The sequence below is a fragment of the Tauraco erythrolophus genome, chromosome 7, assembly GCF_009769465.1.
Source record: "Tauraco erythrolophus isolate bTauEry1 chromosome 7, bTauEry1.pri, whole genome shotgun sequence".
NCBI lineage: Eukaryota > Metazoa > Chordata > Aves > Musophagiformes > Musophagidae > Tauraco > Tauraco erythrolophus.
In genome coordinates, this window is record NC_141471.1 from 28,256,530 (window position 1) to 28,274,486 (window position 17,957).

The 17,957-nt window shown below is 42.2% G+C and overlaps 1 protein-coding gene across 4 annotated transcripts in view; it reads left to right on the top strand.

Moving 5' to 3' along the window:
- DYNC1I1 (dynein cytoplasmic 1 intermediate chain 1) overlaps positions 1–17,957 on the top strand; it is a 177,262-nt gene that overhangs the window by 132,864 nt on the left and 26,441 nt on the right. For all 4 annotated transcript variants that reach the window (XM_086614292.1, XM_086614294.1, XM_086614293.1 and 1 more), the window contains 2 exons: positions 613–746; positions 3,413–3,557. In XM_086614292.1, coding sequence (XP_086470418.1) covers positions 613–746; positions 3,413–3,557 — 279 coding nt within the window. The remainder of the gene's footprint in view (positions 1–612; positions 747–3,412; positions 3,558–17,957) is intronic.

Sequence of the window (17,957 nt, forward strand, 5' to 3'; positions counted from 1 at the left end):
TATGCTTGCTGGTTTGCAGCTTGATGGTGGAATCTAGAGGGAGAGTTTATGGTTACCTCAGAAAATCCCTGAAAAGCAATGCTTAGAATGGTGGTAGTGACAGGACCCCAACTTTTTAGTTTTGTTCTGCAAAGGGAAAAATGATACAGTCTGATAAATGGCTCAGGTGCATAAGATATTACACGTTTCCTGACAAACAATTGATTTCAAAAATGTTCGTAAATAAAAGGGTATTGTGTGTTTTATTAGAGCCTGAGGCTGGCAAGTGTAACCATTAAGGTATTATCTTTAGCTTCTGCACCATTTGATTTTAAATTCTCACGTGTCATCTCTGCCTGATTTGAGATGACGTAGCAAAGACCAGTGTCTTCCAGCCACTCTCAAACGTGTGACAGACAGCGGTGGGGATGGCAGGAGCAGTGCATCCTAGTTTGTGACATTGCATCTTCTCGCAACATCCTGTGTAGAAAAAGTGCTGTGGCTTAGTCAAATGATTTCTTCTTCCCCTCCTGCTACCCTGTGTAACTTTTAGATATGAATTAAAAAAAAAAATAAAATCCCAGCCAAACAAAAGGATGACCGCAGAATAATAACGAAGACCTATTTTGGTAGGAGAGCATGGAGCTGGTGTACAATAAGTCCAAAGCAGTGGCGGTTACAGGAATGGCTTTCCCAACCGGAGATGTCAATAACTTTGTCGTTGGCAGTGAAGAGGGAACAGTCTACACAGCCTGTCGTCATGGAAGGTGATGTTCAGCATTTTGTACTTAAATAACATTGTGTACCTGTGTTGATGTGAGGTAGCCAAGTGTGCGTGGCGAGTGTTTCTTTTTTTTCTCTTGGATCAACAGTGTCTGCGCTGTTCTGCTTCACACGAGGACAGGAGTCGCCTGACTTTGGGCATCTGTGCTGCTGCCCTTTGTACCAGAGTGGTTGCCCCAGGCTCCCCACATAGTCAGTGGAGAGCAATGACTGCTGTTAAGGTTTGATTTCCCTCACCTTTTTCAGACATCTGCTTGAAGAAGAGATGACTGGCACCTCAGAAATGCCTTTTTCTCATGGGACATCTAGACAGCTAGCTGAGATGTAGGCGTCTGTATCTGGGCAGGTCAAATCAGGCCCCAGGAGGCAGTTTTGTTGCAGAGTAATCAGGCCTAAACCACTCAGAAGAGATGGTAATCCGCTTTATTTTTTACCATCCTCAGCTCCATCTTCAGTCTCCACAGGCATGTATCAGAGAAAAGCCACCATGGGCACATGTGTGTGTGAGAAGCAGAGCGCGCACATCCTGACGCACAGCCATCCGGCGCAGTGTTCCCAGGCAGCACCACAGCCAGGCTAGAGACCAAGCCCTGCTGCTAGCCCCTGCTCTTGGTGGGCAGTTTGGCCAAGCTCACCCTCTCCAAGAGGGCAAGAGGATTTTGTTGTACAGCCAGGAGCCATGTGTTTGGCCTCAGTCTGGGCTTGCCACCTGGTTTATCTGCTAACATGGATATAGCTGTAGTGTGCCAGGTGGGTACGCGAGCTCTGGCTGACCCGCTCCCAGGACGGGCACCCTGTGCTCCCTCACACACAGTGGTCACATCCTCTCCTTGCCCCATCCAGACTGTGGTTTAATACTGCAAGTTCCTTATTTTGCCCCCTGTAAATCTGCAGGATGCTGGTGTGCTCTGTTAGCTTCTGGTAGCAGTTTCCTCCTCTAGGATGCTTGAGTGGCTTCTGTAAAGAACAGACTTTTTCACTGATTGATTTAAAGCTCACCTCCACACTTCAATAGTTGGCAATATTATCTGAACTCTTTTTTTTTTTTCTAATTTTATTGTTTCTGTTGACCAAATAGACATCAATACACTGGTTTAAGATTGTAAGGCTTCTATTGCACATTCCTAACGTTGTATAAACACTGTTTTACATATATGTTATTCAATGTCATTTTTATTTTAAAATATTTTTATTTTAGCCTGACCACTGACAGTATTGCAAAATCGTGTCTGTTTAGACATTACGCTGATAGGCTGCGTGGCGACTGATGGTTTGAAGCAGTCTTAGGCTGCACAGATAAATGAAGCACACCCAAGGGCGTTTCTCACTTCTGGTCTTTCAGACATGCCTGGTTGGTTCCTTACAACAGGAGGAAGGTGTCAGATCCTCTTGTTAGCTCATCTTTTTAGCAAACCTGCTGATCATTGACAAACATGCTCCTTTCTGCTCCTGCCTGTCTTTCCTAGAGCTTTTTCCTATCATCCGTGTTTTATTTCCAGAGGATCCTGTGTCCTTCAGCCCAGCACAGTGAAGAGTCATATGTTATGGAAAAAGGTGTGTCGAAGCACAGCAGATACTCAAGGTGTTCTCAGTGCTTCAGAACTCCCCTTATCCTGCCAACTACACGGCAGACAGATGGGGATAAAATCAGAGGTACGCTTGGTACCCAGCACTGCAGTGGGACTGCAGAACTCGGCCCCTGCTCCAGCACACGCTATGAGGGCTGGCAGGGGAGCCTAAGTGAAGTCACACAGTCATGGTCAACATGAGAGGGGAGAGAACACCACGCTAGCAATATGAGGGAACAATTTCCTCCAGTGCAGCTCCTCATCTTTTTGGGTACACTGTACTTACACTGGCACAGGGCTGGTAGCCACGTCAGAGCTGTGGCTATTGTTAATGTATTTTATTCCACCGGCGATTTTTCTATAATGTAACTAAAAGGGTAATTTCATGATTCGCCTTTCTGTATACACGGTGAGACAGCTCTGACAACTGATCGGGCGTCATTTGCTTCCTGGAAAAAGAAAACTGCGCACATTCTCTCTTACATAGTGTTGTATTTTTCCTTCCTAATAGCTATTCTAGCCTCAAGCCGATGAAATGCACATCTCCCCTTGTTCAGAGTAATGACTGATGATACCTGGTCACAGGAGCAGTTCCTTCACTTTTTGTGAAAAACAATTTGCTTCCTAGTGACTTGACTGACTGCTGTGGAAAGTTATTTTAGATATTTAAGAGGAAAAGAATTGCTCATGATAAGTCATTAACATATTTGCATTTTTATTTTCAGGGTTATTGCTTGTGATAATGGCTTACTCAGAGGCATAAGCTATAGTATGATTATAATTTGGAATTATTTTATAATTATACATAAATGTTATTTCAAGCTACAGTAGTAGACGGTGTATGTAAAAGTAAGGGTAAGGCAAGTCTTCAGAAGTAAGAGAAAGTCTCTATGCTGGATCCTGAGCATTGATTGTACCCACAGCAGTACACCTCTGCAGGCAAAGGCCTTACTGAAAAGAGAGAGATTTACAGATTAAATGGAGCTTTAAAAGGAACCAGGAACCTAAGAGTAAATAAAAATGATGTTAAATCACCAGACGTTAAATCACTCTCTGAATGCAAATGTCTCTTCTTTCTACAGTAAAGCTGGCATTGGTGAAATTTTTGAAGGCCACCAAGGACCCGTCACAGGAATCAACTGTCACATGGCAGTGGGTCCAATTGACTTTTCCCATCTCTTTGTCACATCATCATTTGACTGGACAGTCAAGTTGTGGACCACAAAGGTGAGAAGTCCGAGCTGGGATGGGTAATGCTACTTGTGAAAATGCCGTTCAAAAATATTGAAATATTGTCTATATCAGGTCCTAAGAATCAATTAATTGAAAAGCTGTGCTTAGAATAGGCATAGTAATAAAATTATAAGTAAAATATATACATAGTGTGTCAATCATAATCGCCCTGAAGTGTACCTTGTCCTTTAAAGGTAGCCTCAGCTGGCCTGCACTTCGGTATTAACCCTAGTGCTGAGCAATTTCACTAGGCAAGGAGATGTCTTGTACTGCAAGTCATCAAACAATCCATCCAGCACTCTTTGTGCAGGCTAAATTGCGAGGCTAATACTGTGCACCATGATGGTACAGCAGCAGGAACGCTTTCTTCTGATGAAGCGGCAGGGTAAGCACATGTACGACTTAATGCAATCATCAATATCACTTGTGAAATTCATTGCTGTAGCAGGCTGTGATAGCCAAAAAGTATAAATTGTCCCAATGACATTAGACACTGATGGCTGGAAGCAGGGAGGAAATACATGCTGGAACTTACATTCATGACCACCATGGATCTGTTCCTGACTATTCTATGGATGTGTCCCCATGACCCCTTACAGAGAGAGCACTATGAATGGCAGAAAGGAATACACAGTCCTGTGAAGCTTTGAAACCCCAACACCCCATAGAACATAGGGTGATGATAGAATGAGTGAAAACTGTGGGACAGATTAAACAGACCAACTTGTTTCATTGTATAGGCTGAGTAAAACAGGAGAGTGAGAGGTAAAACCTTAATTATACAAGTCATCTAAACAGTTATTTTTGTCATACACCAAAGTAGAGAACTGCTTTCCAAATGCCAGGCTTTTGTCTTAACCATGTTTTTATGCCTACATTTGGTTCACATCTTGAGCTGCACCCGACAGAGTTCCAGTACTGGAAGCTGACCCCAGTCAGGAAGTATCTCAGCGTGTGTTCTTCCAAGGCATCAGGGCTTGGAGATGCTAGGACAGATGCACAGCAAATGTAAATACCAAAGTGATCAGAAGGGCTCATGTGACAGCCCTGTGCTGGAAACAGAAGCACAGTTATCTAGGTAGTAACTTGAATCAGCTTCCATAGTGGCTTCGCATTTGTTAATGGCCTGATCTCATGTGCATGCTAATTAACAAGTATCTTTTCCTGATCAACAGTGACCACAGCTGACAGTTTTACCTTGAATATTACATTTTAGGAAACTCACTATAAGACAGGTGCATGATTTACCTAATTCACATGTAATCACACACATCAGTGGACCCAGCCTTAACCAATGGAGAAGTGGTCCTGGGAGTGGTCGTGGGCAAGCTGGAATGGGTCCTAGGTGGTAAACGTTAGAAAGGGCTGCAGGATAACCAAGTGATGGAGAACTTAGGTGTTAACTGGTTGGGGCTGGCTAGGCTGTTTGGTGTCAGAGATAAGTGAGTCCTGGACAGTGGTGACTGGTGGTGAGGGAATACTGGAGGGTTGTAGTTGAAGCTGAGTAAGGGGAAAAGAATTTGTGGGAACTGGGCAGAAGATGAAAGGCAGGTACTGAATTCCAAACATACATGTCCAGAAAAGTCTAGGATGAGTATCTGACCCTCAGCTTGAGGTCAAATATGGCAATAAAAGTCTCATCCATCTGCAGCTTAAATGAAATTATATTAAGGGATAATAAGGCCTGGTTTTTATTTTAAACTCCTGGGATTTCAGAAGTTAGCAGTAACACTAAAACATTATATTTTGGGCACAAAGACACTGCAGTTAGCAGTACACAGTTATGCTTGTGGGAGAATTCAGTGCCAAAATGGTTAGGTCAGATTCTGTTCAAGACAGTCAGTTTTCAAAGAAGCAAGCCATTTAAATTTCTAATATCTACCAAGCTGTGGTTCATCTGGCAAGAGGGCCTTCCTGAGAAAGCTATCTGACCTAGCTGATGTGAGCTGTGATGTGCACGTGACACACCACAGCACCACTCGGAGCTGAAAGATTGCTGTATTGGATCACTTGCTTTCTTCTGGAGCCGATTTGAGCAGGCTGCTGCACTGCCAGCCGCTGCCCTGTGAAGACATCCTCTGAGACATTAGACAAGTTCTTAAACGGTGATGAGTGTTTTCTTTTTCTTCCAGTTTGACGCCTGCAGAAATTTCTTTCCATACTGTCTGGATAATTCTCTTGGTTGGAGCTATTACATGTTTAGGGCTCTCTTTGTTCAGTTCCCATAGTCAGGGCTTGGTCAATCAGTGGGCTTTGAATAAGCCCATCAGAATGTTTAATTCTCTGAAAAAAATAGTGGATTGATATGAAGCGTTGAGTGCTACTGCTGGTTTATGAGAGTTCACTCAGAATTGGTTTATTCCTTTGGCTTCTTATTTGTAAATTTAATCTCTCTATCAGCATCCAATGCTGTATTGCTTTCCTGCTTCTACCAGCGTTGTCTACTTAATCCTGTGCACGTTATCCTCTTTGGTCATGAAATTCAATTCCTTTCTGTTTCACAGGTTCAGAGTCAATGTCCAATTGTAAAGTGAACCATAAAAGCTCTATGTTTGTATGGTCTATTGATGTTGTGTAGCACCCTGGGGTGCTTACAAGAAAGGCACTTTCATAGCAGGCATTTGACTGATGGATTGAAAGCACCATCTCCCTTAAAAACTCTGGCTTGAAATTTTATAATCTGTTTTTGTGGTTAACACATTTTCTATCCAAAGGCAGTTCAACCAGGTGACTGAGAATAAGGTTTTTCACTAACGGAAGAATGAAGGTTTTGTAGATAACACTAATACAAGGCTCGCACTATCACCCCTCACATTAGCCAATAATTAGATCCCTGGGTGAACAGTAAGCAACCAGAAGCAACAGGAAAAGAAAAGGAATTTGCAAAGATAGTCACTTGATAGCCAGGGCATTACCTGATTCCTGATGAAGTCAATAGGGCTTACAACTTGAACTCATGCTACACCATGTGAGCAAGTCTTGGATGCAAGAGCTGCCAAAGGGAAGTCCTGATGTGAAGCATCTGTGGAGCTCTGCCCTTAATTAGATATTGTCTGTACAATGCTTTGAAGAGGTAAAGTGCTGAGTGGAAATGCTAAGTGTTGTTAATTAATTAAGCACTAATCCTCATGAACGAATAGCATGAGGTTAAATAATGACATGTAAGTATTGTTATTATTACAGCAATTGTTGTTTGGAGTGCGAATTTTTAGATACAGTGTCAAGGGACAGGAGCTAGCTTGGAATTGTTAAAGGGTAGCAAAACATAAGCTAGTTTCAGCTAAAGCCTAGAAGATGGCTTGTTTGCTGCTGAGGGAGTTAATAAAGGTCTGGATAGAGAGCTGGATTTCGTTAGCTCTTTCATCCTTGACATGTCTTCTTTATCTCTTATTCTTCCCATGAGGGAAGGTGCTAATGACTGTTTTTCTGCTCTTGCATCTATGCCTAAGCCATGCTTAGATGGGCAGTTCACTAGAAGAGAGATTGGAATAAATCTAACAGTATTGCTGTATCCCCATCCATGCTTATCTCACTCTTTGCCTAATGTTCAAGTAGTGGAGAGTTCTGGTGAGTCCTAGAATCAGAAGGAGGGACAGAGGTGAGCAGACTGGTAGTAGGACCACCACGTAACTATTAGCAAGGACTAATTCAGCCAGAGGACATGTACCTTCAGTGATAGACTACCTACTTTTGTGTCCCTGCTCAGTTTTGCCTTACTATCATGTGCATCAGTGGTAGCTCCTTCCTTGTCCCTCTCCTTTGTCTTCTCTTTGTTATGCTCTTCACATGCTGCTCTTCTTTTTTGGTGTCCTATGTTGTTCCAGTCTGCAGTCTGTTGTGCTTTTTGAGAAACCACGTTTTAAACAACAAAAATTCACATTTCTATGTTCTGTGCCTTCACATACATTACTGTATCTTCAATATCTTATGCCAGTCTGTTTGCTGATTATCTTGGTATGACCCAGCCCACCTGACTCTTGGAGTAAATTATTTTACCTTATACTTTCATACCTTCCTATCACCATATAACTTCAAACTCCAGTGGTTTTAATTTGATCTAGAGGTTGAACACTGTCTCCTCAGCGGTCAAGCTGAAACCTATCACTAGAACAATGCAAAGAAGCACGTGGTGGTACTGCTGAAGATAGGTACCTCTACCTCCCAATCCCCTTCCCCAAAAGCCTGGCTGATAGGATCTGATAGGATCAACTTGTTACACCAAACGTACTGTGATGGAAAATGGTGTAGGAGAATGAATCAGAGCATTGCATGATTGTGTGGATTAGTCACCAAGAAAACAATGCACTCACAATGGGCAATTTTTAAAGTTTACTAAAATAATAGGGTCAGGTTGCCACTTTTTTTAAGATTAAGAACTTACTATTTTTTACATTACAAATACCATGTATCAAGATATCTGGTTAGTGGCTCAGATTTTTTTCTAGTATAATTTTGATCACATTAAGTGGGTTAGTAAGAACCTCTTTTTTTATAGATAGCATTGCCTGAAGTTAAAGATCCAAACAAAAGTGTAGTCAAACATGTAGCCATGATAAAAGGACAGTAAATTTAGTGAACTACTACAATAACTTGGTGAATTCTCCCTCATGAAAATTGTTTTAGCTGTTATTGGAAATGCTGGAATTAATGACTTGACTTAGTGAGGTCCCGTGGCAGGTGATTGGAGACACTGATGTTAGTGGTTAATGGTATACAGCACTGCCCTGCCTTATGGAGGATGTCCCTACTCCAATAAGTATGCTATTTTTTATGAACAGTGTAGGAGCTTCACGAGAGTATCCTGTAAGCCAGTGGTTTGGGCACCAAGCCATGCTGCAAGGGTCTGCCTGAGTAGGACTGGAACATGTGTCTTCCATAAGGGGAGGAAATGCTGTGATGATCTTGCCATTTTGCTCTGAGTTGTACTTTGTGCCTATGAACAGCTCCGGTTTCACTGAAAGTAGGATCCTCTCGGAGTAAAGCTTTGATTTTAATGTGGTGATGCTTCCTGATGAAAGGCAGTTTTGTCCACTTGGGGCCAACCCTATTTCTCCAGTTTGCAACAGGATAAGACCGGTCCTTAACAGCGAAATGATGGAACTGATGAAACGCAGAGGTTACTCGTAAACCTTATCTTGCATACACAAGTGTAGATGAGAGCCGAACTTAGTGACATTTATGAAGGATCACTACTTTCAGTCTTGAACTTGCTCACTCTTAATGTTATTTTCTAAGCTTTCCTAAATCCTTCGGGCCATAGTCAGTCTTCTCACATTAGCATATGAGGCATTTTAGAGGACTCTTACTGCATATGAAGTTGGGTCCTCCTGGATCCTTTATTATTTAGGGCTTCCATACTTTGGTTTCTTATGCAGCCACTGGAAAGAAGTAATTGCAATGCATACATTAGATATATTAGACGTACCACCATTACTTCTCACCACTGACTATACAGGAGCCCAAGTCTGGCAGCTTTAGATACAGTTGTTGGAACTTCTGATGGCTTTCTTGCATCTGGACAGTCTCAGGTTCTATCTAAACTGGCAGATGTGGCAGCGCTTCTGAGCTGCTGCATCTGTCGTTTTCTCCCAAACCACTATCAGGAAGGAATCAGCCTCATTATCCCAAGCCACACACACACAGCTATACCTCGATTCTGCAGCCAGAAAAGCTTAAGATACAAGCAGAAGAAGGCTAGGGTGTGCTCTGACCAGATGCTAAACCAAACTATAGAGTGTCAGGACCTCTGGCTTTCCGTACCTACCACCCCACTGAATTTGGATGCAATCTGCATCTCTCTCTAGTGCCACGGTGGGTGATCTCAAAAGGGCCTGGAGAGTTTAGAGAGGTGTAAGAAATAATAACAAGAAGAAAAAGAGGGCAAGAAATAACGTACTGTGAGGGAGACCAAAACTTTTGTCTATTTTGGGAGTAGGTGGACTGAATACAGACAGTTCTCCCTATTTTCTTGCCTCTGTGGAATTCTTTACTAATCCTTCCCTCCGATGGATTTTGGTGGGGCTCAAATGTGTAGCTCAGGGGATGATTAACCTCTCTTACTTTGGATACCTGGCCAGAAGGGTCCTCTCACTGCTGCATTACAATACAGAGCTACTTCTTGACTCTGCTCTAAGGCAATCACCTTCCTTTGACAACACTGCGTTTCCAGTACAGGCTTTTCTCTTTGATAAAAGCAATTAAAATGATTAATCTGATTAATCACTGTCCAAATGCTAATTTTATCTGATTATAGGGAAAGACAAAGGGTGATAAAACAGCATGCTGGATTTCATGGAAATGATCTCTCTGTGGTGTGAGTTCAGAATTTTGAGTTTTGTCCAAAAACAAGGCAATGAATGAATTTGCTTCATAGCTCACTTTCTGTCAAAAGGCCAAGCTGACTTGGGGAAGAGGGTGGAGTTGCCTGTTCAGACAGGATTTTTTTAGGTTTTGCCCTTTACCTCTGGAGCCAGAGGTCTGGCTGTCATCCAGCTGTACAAAAAAGAAGATTATGGTATTTTCTAGGTAATTTTAAAGAGTAAAACCAAAGTGAAGTCAGGTGGCTTGAAATCAGCCTCAAGTTCTTCACACAAAATGTTTCTCATGATTTTGGTTTTCAGTGTAGCCATATTTGAAAAGTGATAGGAAAATATTCTTCAGCTGCCCAACACACTTCATTTACTCACGCAAACCATGCTCCTTCTTTGTGAAACATTTTGTGAAAAGCGGCGCGCACACACACACACAAAAATAAAACAGTCATCTAAAACACCAAGGCTGTTCTGAAAAACTCAGTGGGCTAAACTCTATTTCAGAAAACCCTAACATAAATCCAGCTGTAGCCAGTGAAAGCTTTATTTGCACATGGAAAGCAGAATTGGATTTCAGGAGCTCTTACAATCTGTACAAAACAAAGTCGTGATTCCTTTTTCCCCTGAAGTCAAAATGTAAACCTCCCACTGACTGTTCTGTTGCAGAATTACGCTGAAGGATCAGGCTCACATATAACAGTAAAACATTTCAGGAAAATTATCAATATATAAAGCCTGGGATTTCTTTCCTAATGGAAATTTTCTCCCACCTGCTTCATGCAGCCATCCTTTTTCTGTGATGAGAGAGACTTTTGTTATCAGTAAAAAAAAGGAACTGTATTCAAAATCCTACAAGATGGAGTTTTCTTCAATAATAATTAGCCTCAAAATCATTGCTTGCTGACCCATAAAAGCTCTGCGGGCATCCTGGTGGCAGCAGCTACAAATACTAATCTTGACTGTTCAGCAGACAGTGCTGTACCATCAGGCTGTGTCGGCTGTCCTGCAATGTGCCCCATGCTCCTGCCTGCGCTTCTTGGCAGCTGGAACTGCAGCAGCAGAGCCACTTGAAAGCCTGGTAATTCGCCGAGTCTGCATGCAATGCTGGGCCAGGTACCCTGTGAGGAAGCAGCATTTTCCATTAAAAAGGAAAACTGAATTTGCAGGGGCCTCGTACTGAATATTCCCATCAGAGTCACAGGGGTGGGAAACAGCCCCCTGAAACCACAGCTACATTATCCCACTCCCCTCCTTGCCTCACAATTTGAGCTAAAATACCTCACTTTAACGACTTGAGGACTGAAGCAGGGAGACCAGTCCCATTGACTCCAACAGGAGGAGGCTCAGGCACGCTGCTGCCTCTCCTGCATGACAGGAGAGCACTAGTACAGGGATCCAGCTTCTCCCAAAGCATCCCACTCACTTTCCAGCTCTGCTTCCTGATCCCACCTCTGTGGGATATAAACAGCGAGTGACGACTGGAGGTCGAAGACCAAATCCGCCCTTCTTCAGTGTTTCATTCTGTGTTCAGTGTTTCCACTGATCAGGATTTGGTGATTCTTCCATCAGTCTAGCAAAGCCATACCCAGCTTGTATTTCTCAGCAAGTCCCCCAGTTGCTTCTCTGAAAAAAAATCCATAAATACAGCAATACAAAGGCAGAGTATGAGCTAGAGAAACTTTGTATCACTTTTCTAGACATGGACAATAAGACCTTTGAGTTTCTTGAAAGAAGAAATTGAGCCATCTTTAGAAGCAGGTAGAAATTCCAAAAGAAAATGATAGTATTTCTAAAGAAATTTCCTGACTGAAATGCATAGTTAGCAGGATAGGAAGAAGCACTAGCTTGCTTAAAGCATATTTTAAATAAAAGGTAGAAAACTCGATTAACATTTTGCGATGAAGTCAGCAGTCTGAGGAAATACAGAACAAATGGCAGATACCTGTGCAGGCTTCTCCACTGTTGCCATCCACACTGTATCCAGCTTGATGTGGGCGAGTGGAACAGAAGATATTAAAACTCAAGCAGCAGAAGCATGTAGGCACAACTCTCCCAAGTGCGGAGGAAGAGGGGCTCCAGCCTGGGAATGAAACTGAATGATCTAAAAGGCAGAAACAAGCATACACCAGCCTGGCCAGTAGGAACTGGAGAGAAAAGTGAGCTGGGGAACACTGTCCTCCCTGGTGCCTTCACTGTAACCCAATCTGCATATTGGCTTCTTCATAAAATCTTCCTTAAGCCTGTTTTGTAGAGTTTCAAGGCCTTACATACCTGGCGATGTTTGCAAAGTTCATCCATGGAAAGTAGATATCTTTAAATTCATGTAAATTTACATTAGACATCAAGTAATACACATTTATATCAAACTCACTGAAAACAGTTCCTCAGCTAATATGCAGTGGTGAAGAGGAATGTCACATTTTTGGCTTTTTTTCTTCAGAAAATAAAAAGGTCTTTTTCCATTGAGTAAGTGGAAAGGCAGGGTAGAAGAGACGTGGAAGACCAAAGCAAACAACTGAAGTCTGGCAGCACAGCCTGAAGGTGCCGCATCTCTGCAGAGGACTTAAAACGGTTCAGGAGGATTAACCAAATAAGCAGTTTACCTGTCAGTATAGCTTCCAGGCTATCTCCACAGACCCCAGAAGCTCTGCTGTCTGACTTTCTGATGCTCCTAAAAGTCAGGTGATGTCTGACTTACGAAGTTGTGTTTTGTTGTTTTTTTTTTTTCTCCATGCCACAGTATTGGACATTAAGATCGGTTCTCATTAAAACTGCCTGTGCCAATCATCAAATCTTTTTTTCTTTCCTTCCTTCTTGTATGCTCACCCGTGACGCTTTGACTTTGAAGGCAACCACAAAAATGTAATCATCATGTTATCTCCAGACTTGGTCTGCTCTCATAGCCGCTTTCCTTTCAGTCTCACCCTTGTCCCCTCCTCCACCTATAATAATTCCCACATGTTTATGCAAAAATACTGGACTTTCTTTTATTATTGGCAATTAAGAGAGGCAACAGTTTCAGCATCTCTGCAAGAACAATTATTTCTAAAAGGGAATAGTTTTCTGCCTTGACTGTCTGCAACTTTTAGGATGCCAAAAACCAATCAGCATAGTAACACTACAGTACTTAAATAAAACAGGGCTGTGAAGAGTGTAGGGATCATTTCCACACGCATTTCTTTTCCCCTGTTGCTACTGAATCTAAAAATGAAGCCTGTTCCCTTGCCCAAAAATGCAGTTTAGACTTCATTCAGTGACCTAACAATCATCTGACAACAAGATGATACAATACGTACATAGGTCATAGCCAGGTGAAATGTCCATTGAGCTCCAGAGGCTCATCTGTGACTTAGCACTGAATCTGACTGCCAGAAGGAATTTAAAGACAGGTAAAGGAGCTATTACTCGTGTAACTCAGTTTAGGACACCTCAGTTAGCCAGTAACATTGGATGGCTAAAGCTGAAGGGCACAAACATCCCCCTTTTGCTTTCCCACTGCCATCCTTGAAGATCTAGCTAGCCCTGGAAAAGGTGGAGCACACTGCAAGTTGTGAGTTGTATAGCGTCAGGGTCTGTGGGATAATTACACCCTTCAGGGAGAATGCAGACAGGCTTTGCTGAGCCATCAGGGATGTACATGTAACTAGTGCCTGTGATTTATGGCATCTCGTAACAGTTCCTGGGATTGCCATAGCTTTTAAAAGCTATCACAACCTGAACTAAGGCAAGTCCTACAAGTATAGTATCAAAGTAGGATCTATTGGATTATCCTAAATTATCATAACTATTAGAAAATAGATTTGAGAGAAACATGGCAGTCCAGAAGTGGCAAAACTCCCATGGAGAGCAATCAGCCTGAATAAAAACCAGGGCCTCTTTGACTCCATACAAATGGAGAACATGAAGGCTTACAAGAGTAGTAGAGCCTTATACACAGCAGATGACTTACTCCCCATCACAAGAGGCATGTACAAGTACAACAGGTAACAGCTGGTGTCCCAAGAAGGAGTCCATTGAAGAAGGAAATGTCAAGACGAGGGTAAAACTGATTTGAGGAATATTTGCCTCAAAATTCCCAGCAGCTTTTAGTTTCTGCTTATACTGTCTGCATCTTTTGTGTTGGCCTGGCTAACGGGCAGGGTCAGAAAGGAAAACAAGAGCCTGGATTCGGCAAAGTAAGATTGTCTCTCTCAAGGTGGAGAAGACTGGGCCTTGCAGCTAGGGTATCTAGAAACAGTGAAAGAGCTCAGACCCTAACCTGAGTGGATGTCCCACAAGCTGTGCCCTATCCCATGCTCTTTTGCATCCCTCTGGTCAGTGTGACACCATAACACTTGCTTTAAATAAAGACAACAGTTTCACTTCCGTATGTGTTATCTGTGCCAGAAGAAATGTCTTCCTTTGAAACAATTTTTAAAGTTTTGGGGTTTTTTTTAACAAATAAAGGTTACTTATACAATAGTCAGTCTCATAGGGTCCAAATTCGTAGAATCAGAATGGTTTGGTTGGAAGGGACCTTAAAGATCATCTAGTTCCAGCCTCCATTCCCTGGTTTGTTCAAGGGCCAAACACAAGAGCAGCCACTCTGCTCAGGACCGCTCTGGCTCTGCTCTTTACGAGTGCCTGAGAGCCAGAGCTTGAGCCTAAACAAACACATCAGATCATTCGGAAAGTTTCTATGCCCAGGACTACTGAATCTGTCATATTTGCTGCACACCTAGAAAAATCAAATTAGCTTGAATCAACTTATAATACCACACAACACTCATGGGTGTTGTTAACACAGTGTTAGCCAGAAGTATGGGTTTGGCTTATTGTCTTTAGAATGGAAGGCAGTGGAGTGGAAAGAAGGAAGGGGAGACAATGGAGTATGTGGTGTCACCATACATCTCTACTGCTGAAGGTACCGTCCAGGGAAGTACCTTTAGGCGGAGCTGACACCCACAGAAATTGTGCCAATGTGTAAAACGCTCCTTTCATGAAACAGGCAAAGCCAATAGCTTTTTCCACGGCTTTTCAGAAGTCAGATGCTAGTTAAAACCTGTGGATACGTATACATTCCTTTATATGGATAATTAGCTACTTTATGTGTGGCGCCTCCTGGATTAAAGATAATTCTTCTATGCAAATAAGAAGTGGAATAGACTGGTTAAATGTATATGTGGAAAAAAAATACTTCTTTTATATAAATATGTAGTATTTATTTAGGTGAGTTTCTTATTTCATAGACAAGTGCTAATTCCTAGACAGCTCCCATGCATTTAAAATGTTCACTCTGCATTGTTCTTTTAAACAATGCCCGTATACGAACGCTGAGGATGAACAAGAGATTTTGACCACATGCTTAAATAAATAAGACAAAACCACGTGCCTTGGAATTGGATTTTTCACTTTTCCCACTAAATTCCCGAATCCTGTCCTATTGAAATCAATGGCAAACCACTATTGATTCAGTAGGGCCACATTTTCCCCCAAAACATTCTTTTTCAGTAATAAGTAGATTTGGCCCAAGTTTGTCTGAAGATACTGCTTTAAACTATTTCTTCTGTTCTATTGAATAACAGAGTGGGTTGATATTTAAGAATGAAAGCTCATCAAGTTTAAATTTCAGTTGTTTTATAATAATAGCCATATGTTAGTTATAGATTGTGAAAGTCTGAAGTTTTGGTAATTTAAAACTGCTTTAAAGTGACCTTTACATGGTTCCACATTTCAACATTTTCTAAAAGTGGTCGATATCGGTCCCTACTCATAAATCCTTACATGAAAAAAATCTGCAGGCCTGGGCCCTTAGTTAACAGGCTTACAGTAAGGAAGTCCTGCAAACATTTATACACACACTTAACCTTACAAATCCAGTGTTCACAATAAATCCACATAACTGCTCTCAGTGGGCAAAATCAGACCAGGATGAAATGTCAGCTTCAAGAAAGGTCACTTGCTCTTCCTACCGAAGTCAGGATACTAAGTAAGAGGGACCTTCAGCCTGGCCTGATGCAGTTGTTACATTCTTCTCTACTTAAAGGGTGCAAGGCAAAAAGACGTAATATGGGAAATACCTTATTTTTCCCCACTGAAGGCTATTCCAGCTGGGAGGGCAGATATTCTGGGGGCACTGGGAAGGCCCCCATTGCCCGTCAGCTCCATTGCCTGGCAGTGCTGTATCATAGGTCTTTCTCCCTGTTTGTCCAACCACACTGCACTGGACCTTCCCTTTGGCTTGGGCTGCTCACATGGCTCCAATTTCTTACAGTGCTTCACTCCTATTCATCTCCATTCATTTATGGCTCACTCATTGCATGTCTGAGATCGTTCTCAAAAGCCGTATTATTCCTGTTGTCCAGCTTTTCCTCCAACTTCCTATCTGACTGAGTATTTCCACTGTTACGAAAAAGGCAACGCACACTGCATATCTTGCTATGCTTTTCACCTCGAATACCAGCACTCTGAAAGTGTTTTATTTTGCAAGCAGGGAAACGGAGGCACATCAGCTAAAGCTATTTGCCAGAGCCAGCACGTGAACAGCAAGATACAGACTAGAACCAAATCTCCTGACCCTTCCTTCTAATGCCTTGGTCTTTAGGCATGACTTGAAAAATAAACTGGCAGAACTAGAAAGAGCATTAAAAAAGTGTCACGCTCGAAATAAGATCAAAACAAGTTTTGATATGTTGACAAAAAGGAAATGCTGATTGAAATCTGCCATTGATTGATACCTTAATAGTCCTCTTACTTCTGTGGTATTCTGTTACTTCTTTCATGATGTTAAACATTAAAGTGCTATATGTGCAGCACATTTCCCATGAATAAGAAAAATACCAACCACCTAGCAATTGACCAAATTTCCTTTCCCTTCTGTACACTATTGTGTTCAATGCTCATTTTTCCAGCATTTAAGACAGTTGATGTGTTTGAACCTAAATCAGGTATTTTCAGAGAAAACACACAATACAGCAGATAGACATTGTGCATCTGTATGGCCCACTCTAAATACAGCTCACAGTTGAAGAGATTCACTTTGAAATTTGAAATACCTCTTCCTCGTCAAAAACTTAGTCTTCATTTGGCCCTCAACCTTGCAAATGCTTTTTTAGTGTAGGCATGTAAGTAATTCCACTAACAAGTGTAAGGAACTCCACTGGTACTGCTACTATACTGAGCAGATACATGTTTGGAGAACAAGACTTTGTTTAGGTAAGAAAATATTCTTGTAATTTTTTTCATTTTCTCTTGCAAAACTCCAGCTTTGGAAAAGAAATAAAAATGTTGTATAAATTTAAGGTAACAAATTTACCTAATTTATTTACTCGAATTTCGTTTTATTGTCACACAAAACGTTTGCTATTCTTAGGAAATGCACAAAAAGCATTAGGCCAGTTGTGAAAATCTGGGACCTTATCCTGTAATATTTCAAAGTGTCTTTCATTAATTCAAGTATAGGAAATATTGGCCTAAGAACCTGATCCCTTTGTATCTTCAGTATTTTTTCGAAGGACAAAGTCGTGTAATTATCTCTGGATACTTGTTATAGTTTTTCTTAATACCTGTGATGAACAGAAATATTTCTAAGTTATTTGCAGTACGGTACTGCAGTGACAACATGTCATGTGGATACTCAAATACCGCAGAACAGCGATACACGTGCGCACACCCCCCCGTCCCCGCGCTGAGCCGCCGCGCTCTCAGCCCCAACGTCGAACGAAGCGCCACGTAGTGCGGGACACCCAAACCCAAACTGGCGGGAGTAAACGGGCTGCTTTATTGTTCGAAATTAATAACGCACAAAAGAAAAGCGATCTAGTAATTGCAATTAGTCGCTCCACTTTTCGGGAAAATAACGCACAGCTACGCAGTGCGCTGCGGGCATTCCCGATAGCTTCCTCTGCAAAATGAACGAGGGTGCATTCTAGAGGGACCTGACCGAGACATCCTACAGACACGAGTTCGACATGTACCAAGGCACCTTATTCCATACTTTTATTTCTCGCAGAAGCCTTCGGGAGAGGCCGGGTGGGGCTGCGGGCGCTCGCCCCGCGTGTCTCCGCTCGGCAGGGAGGCGGCAAGGCCGCCGCAGGCAGCTGGC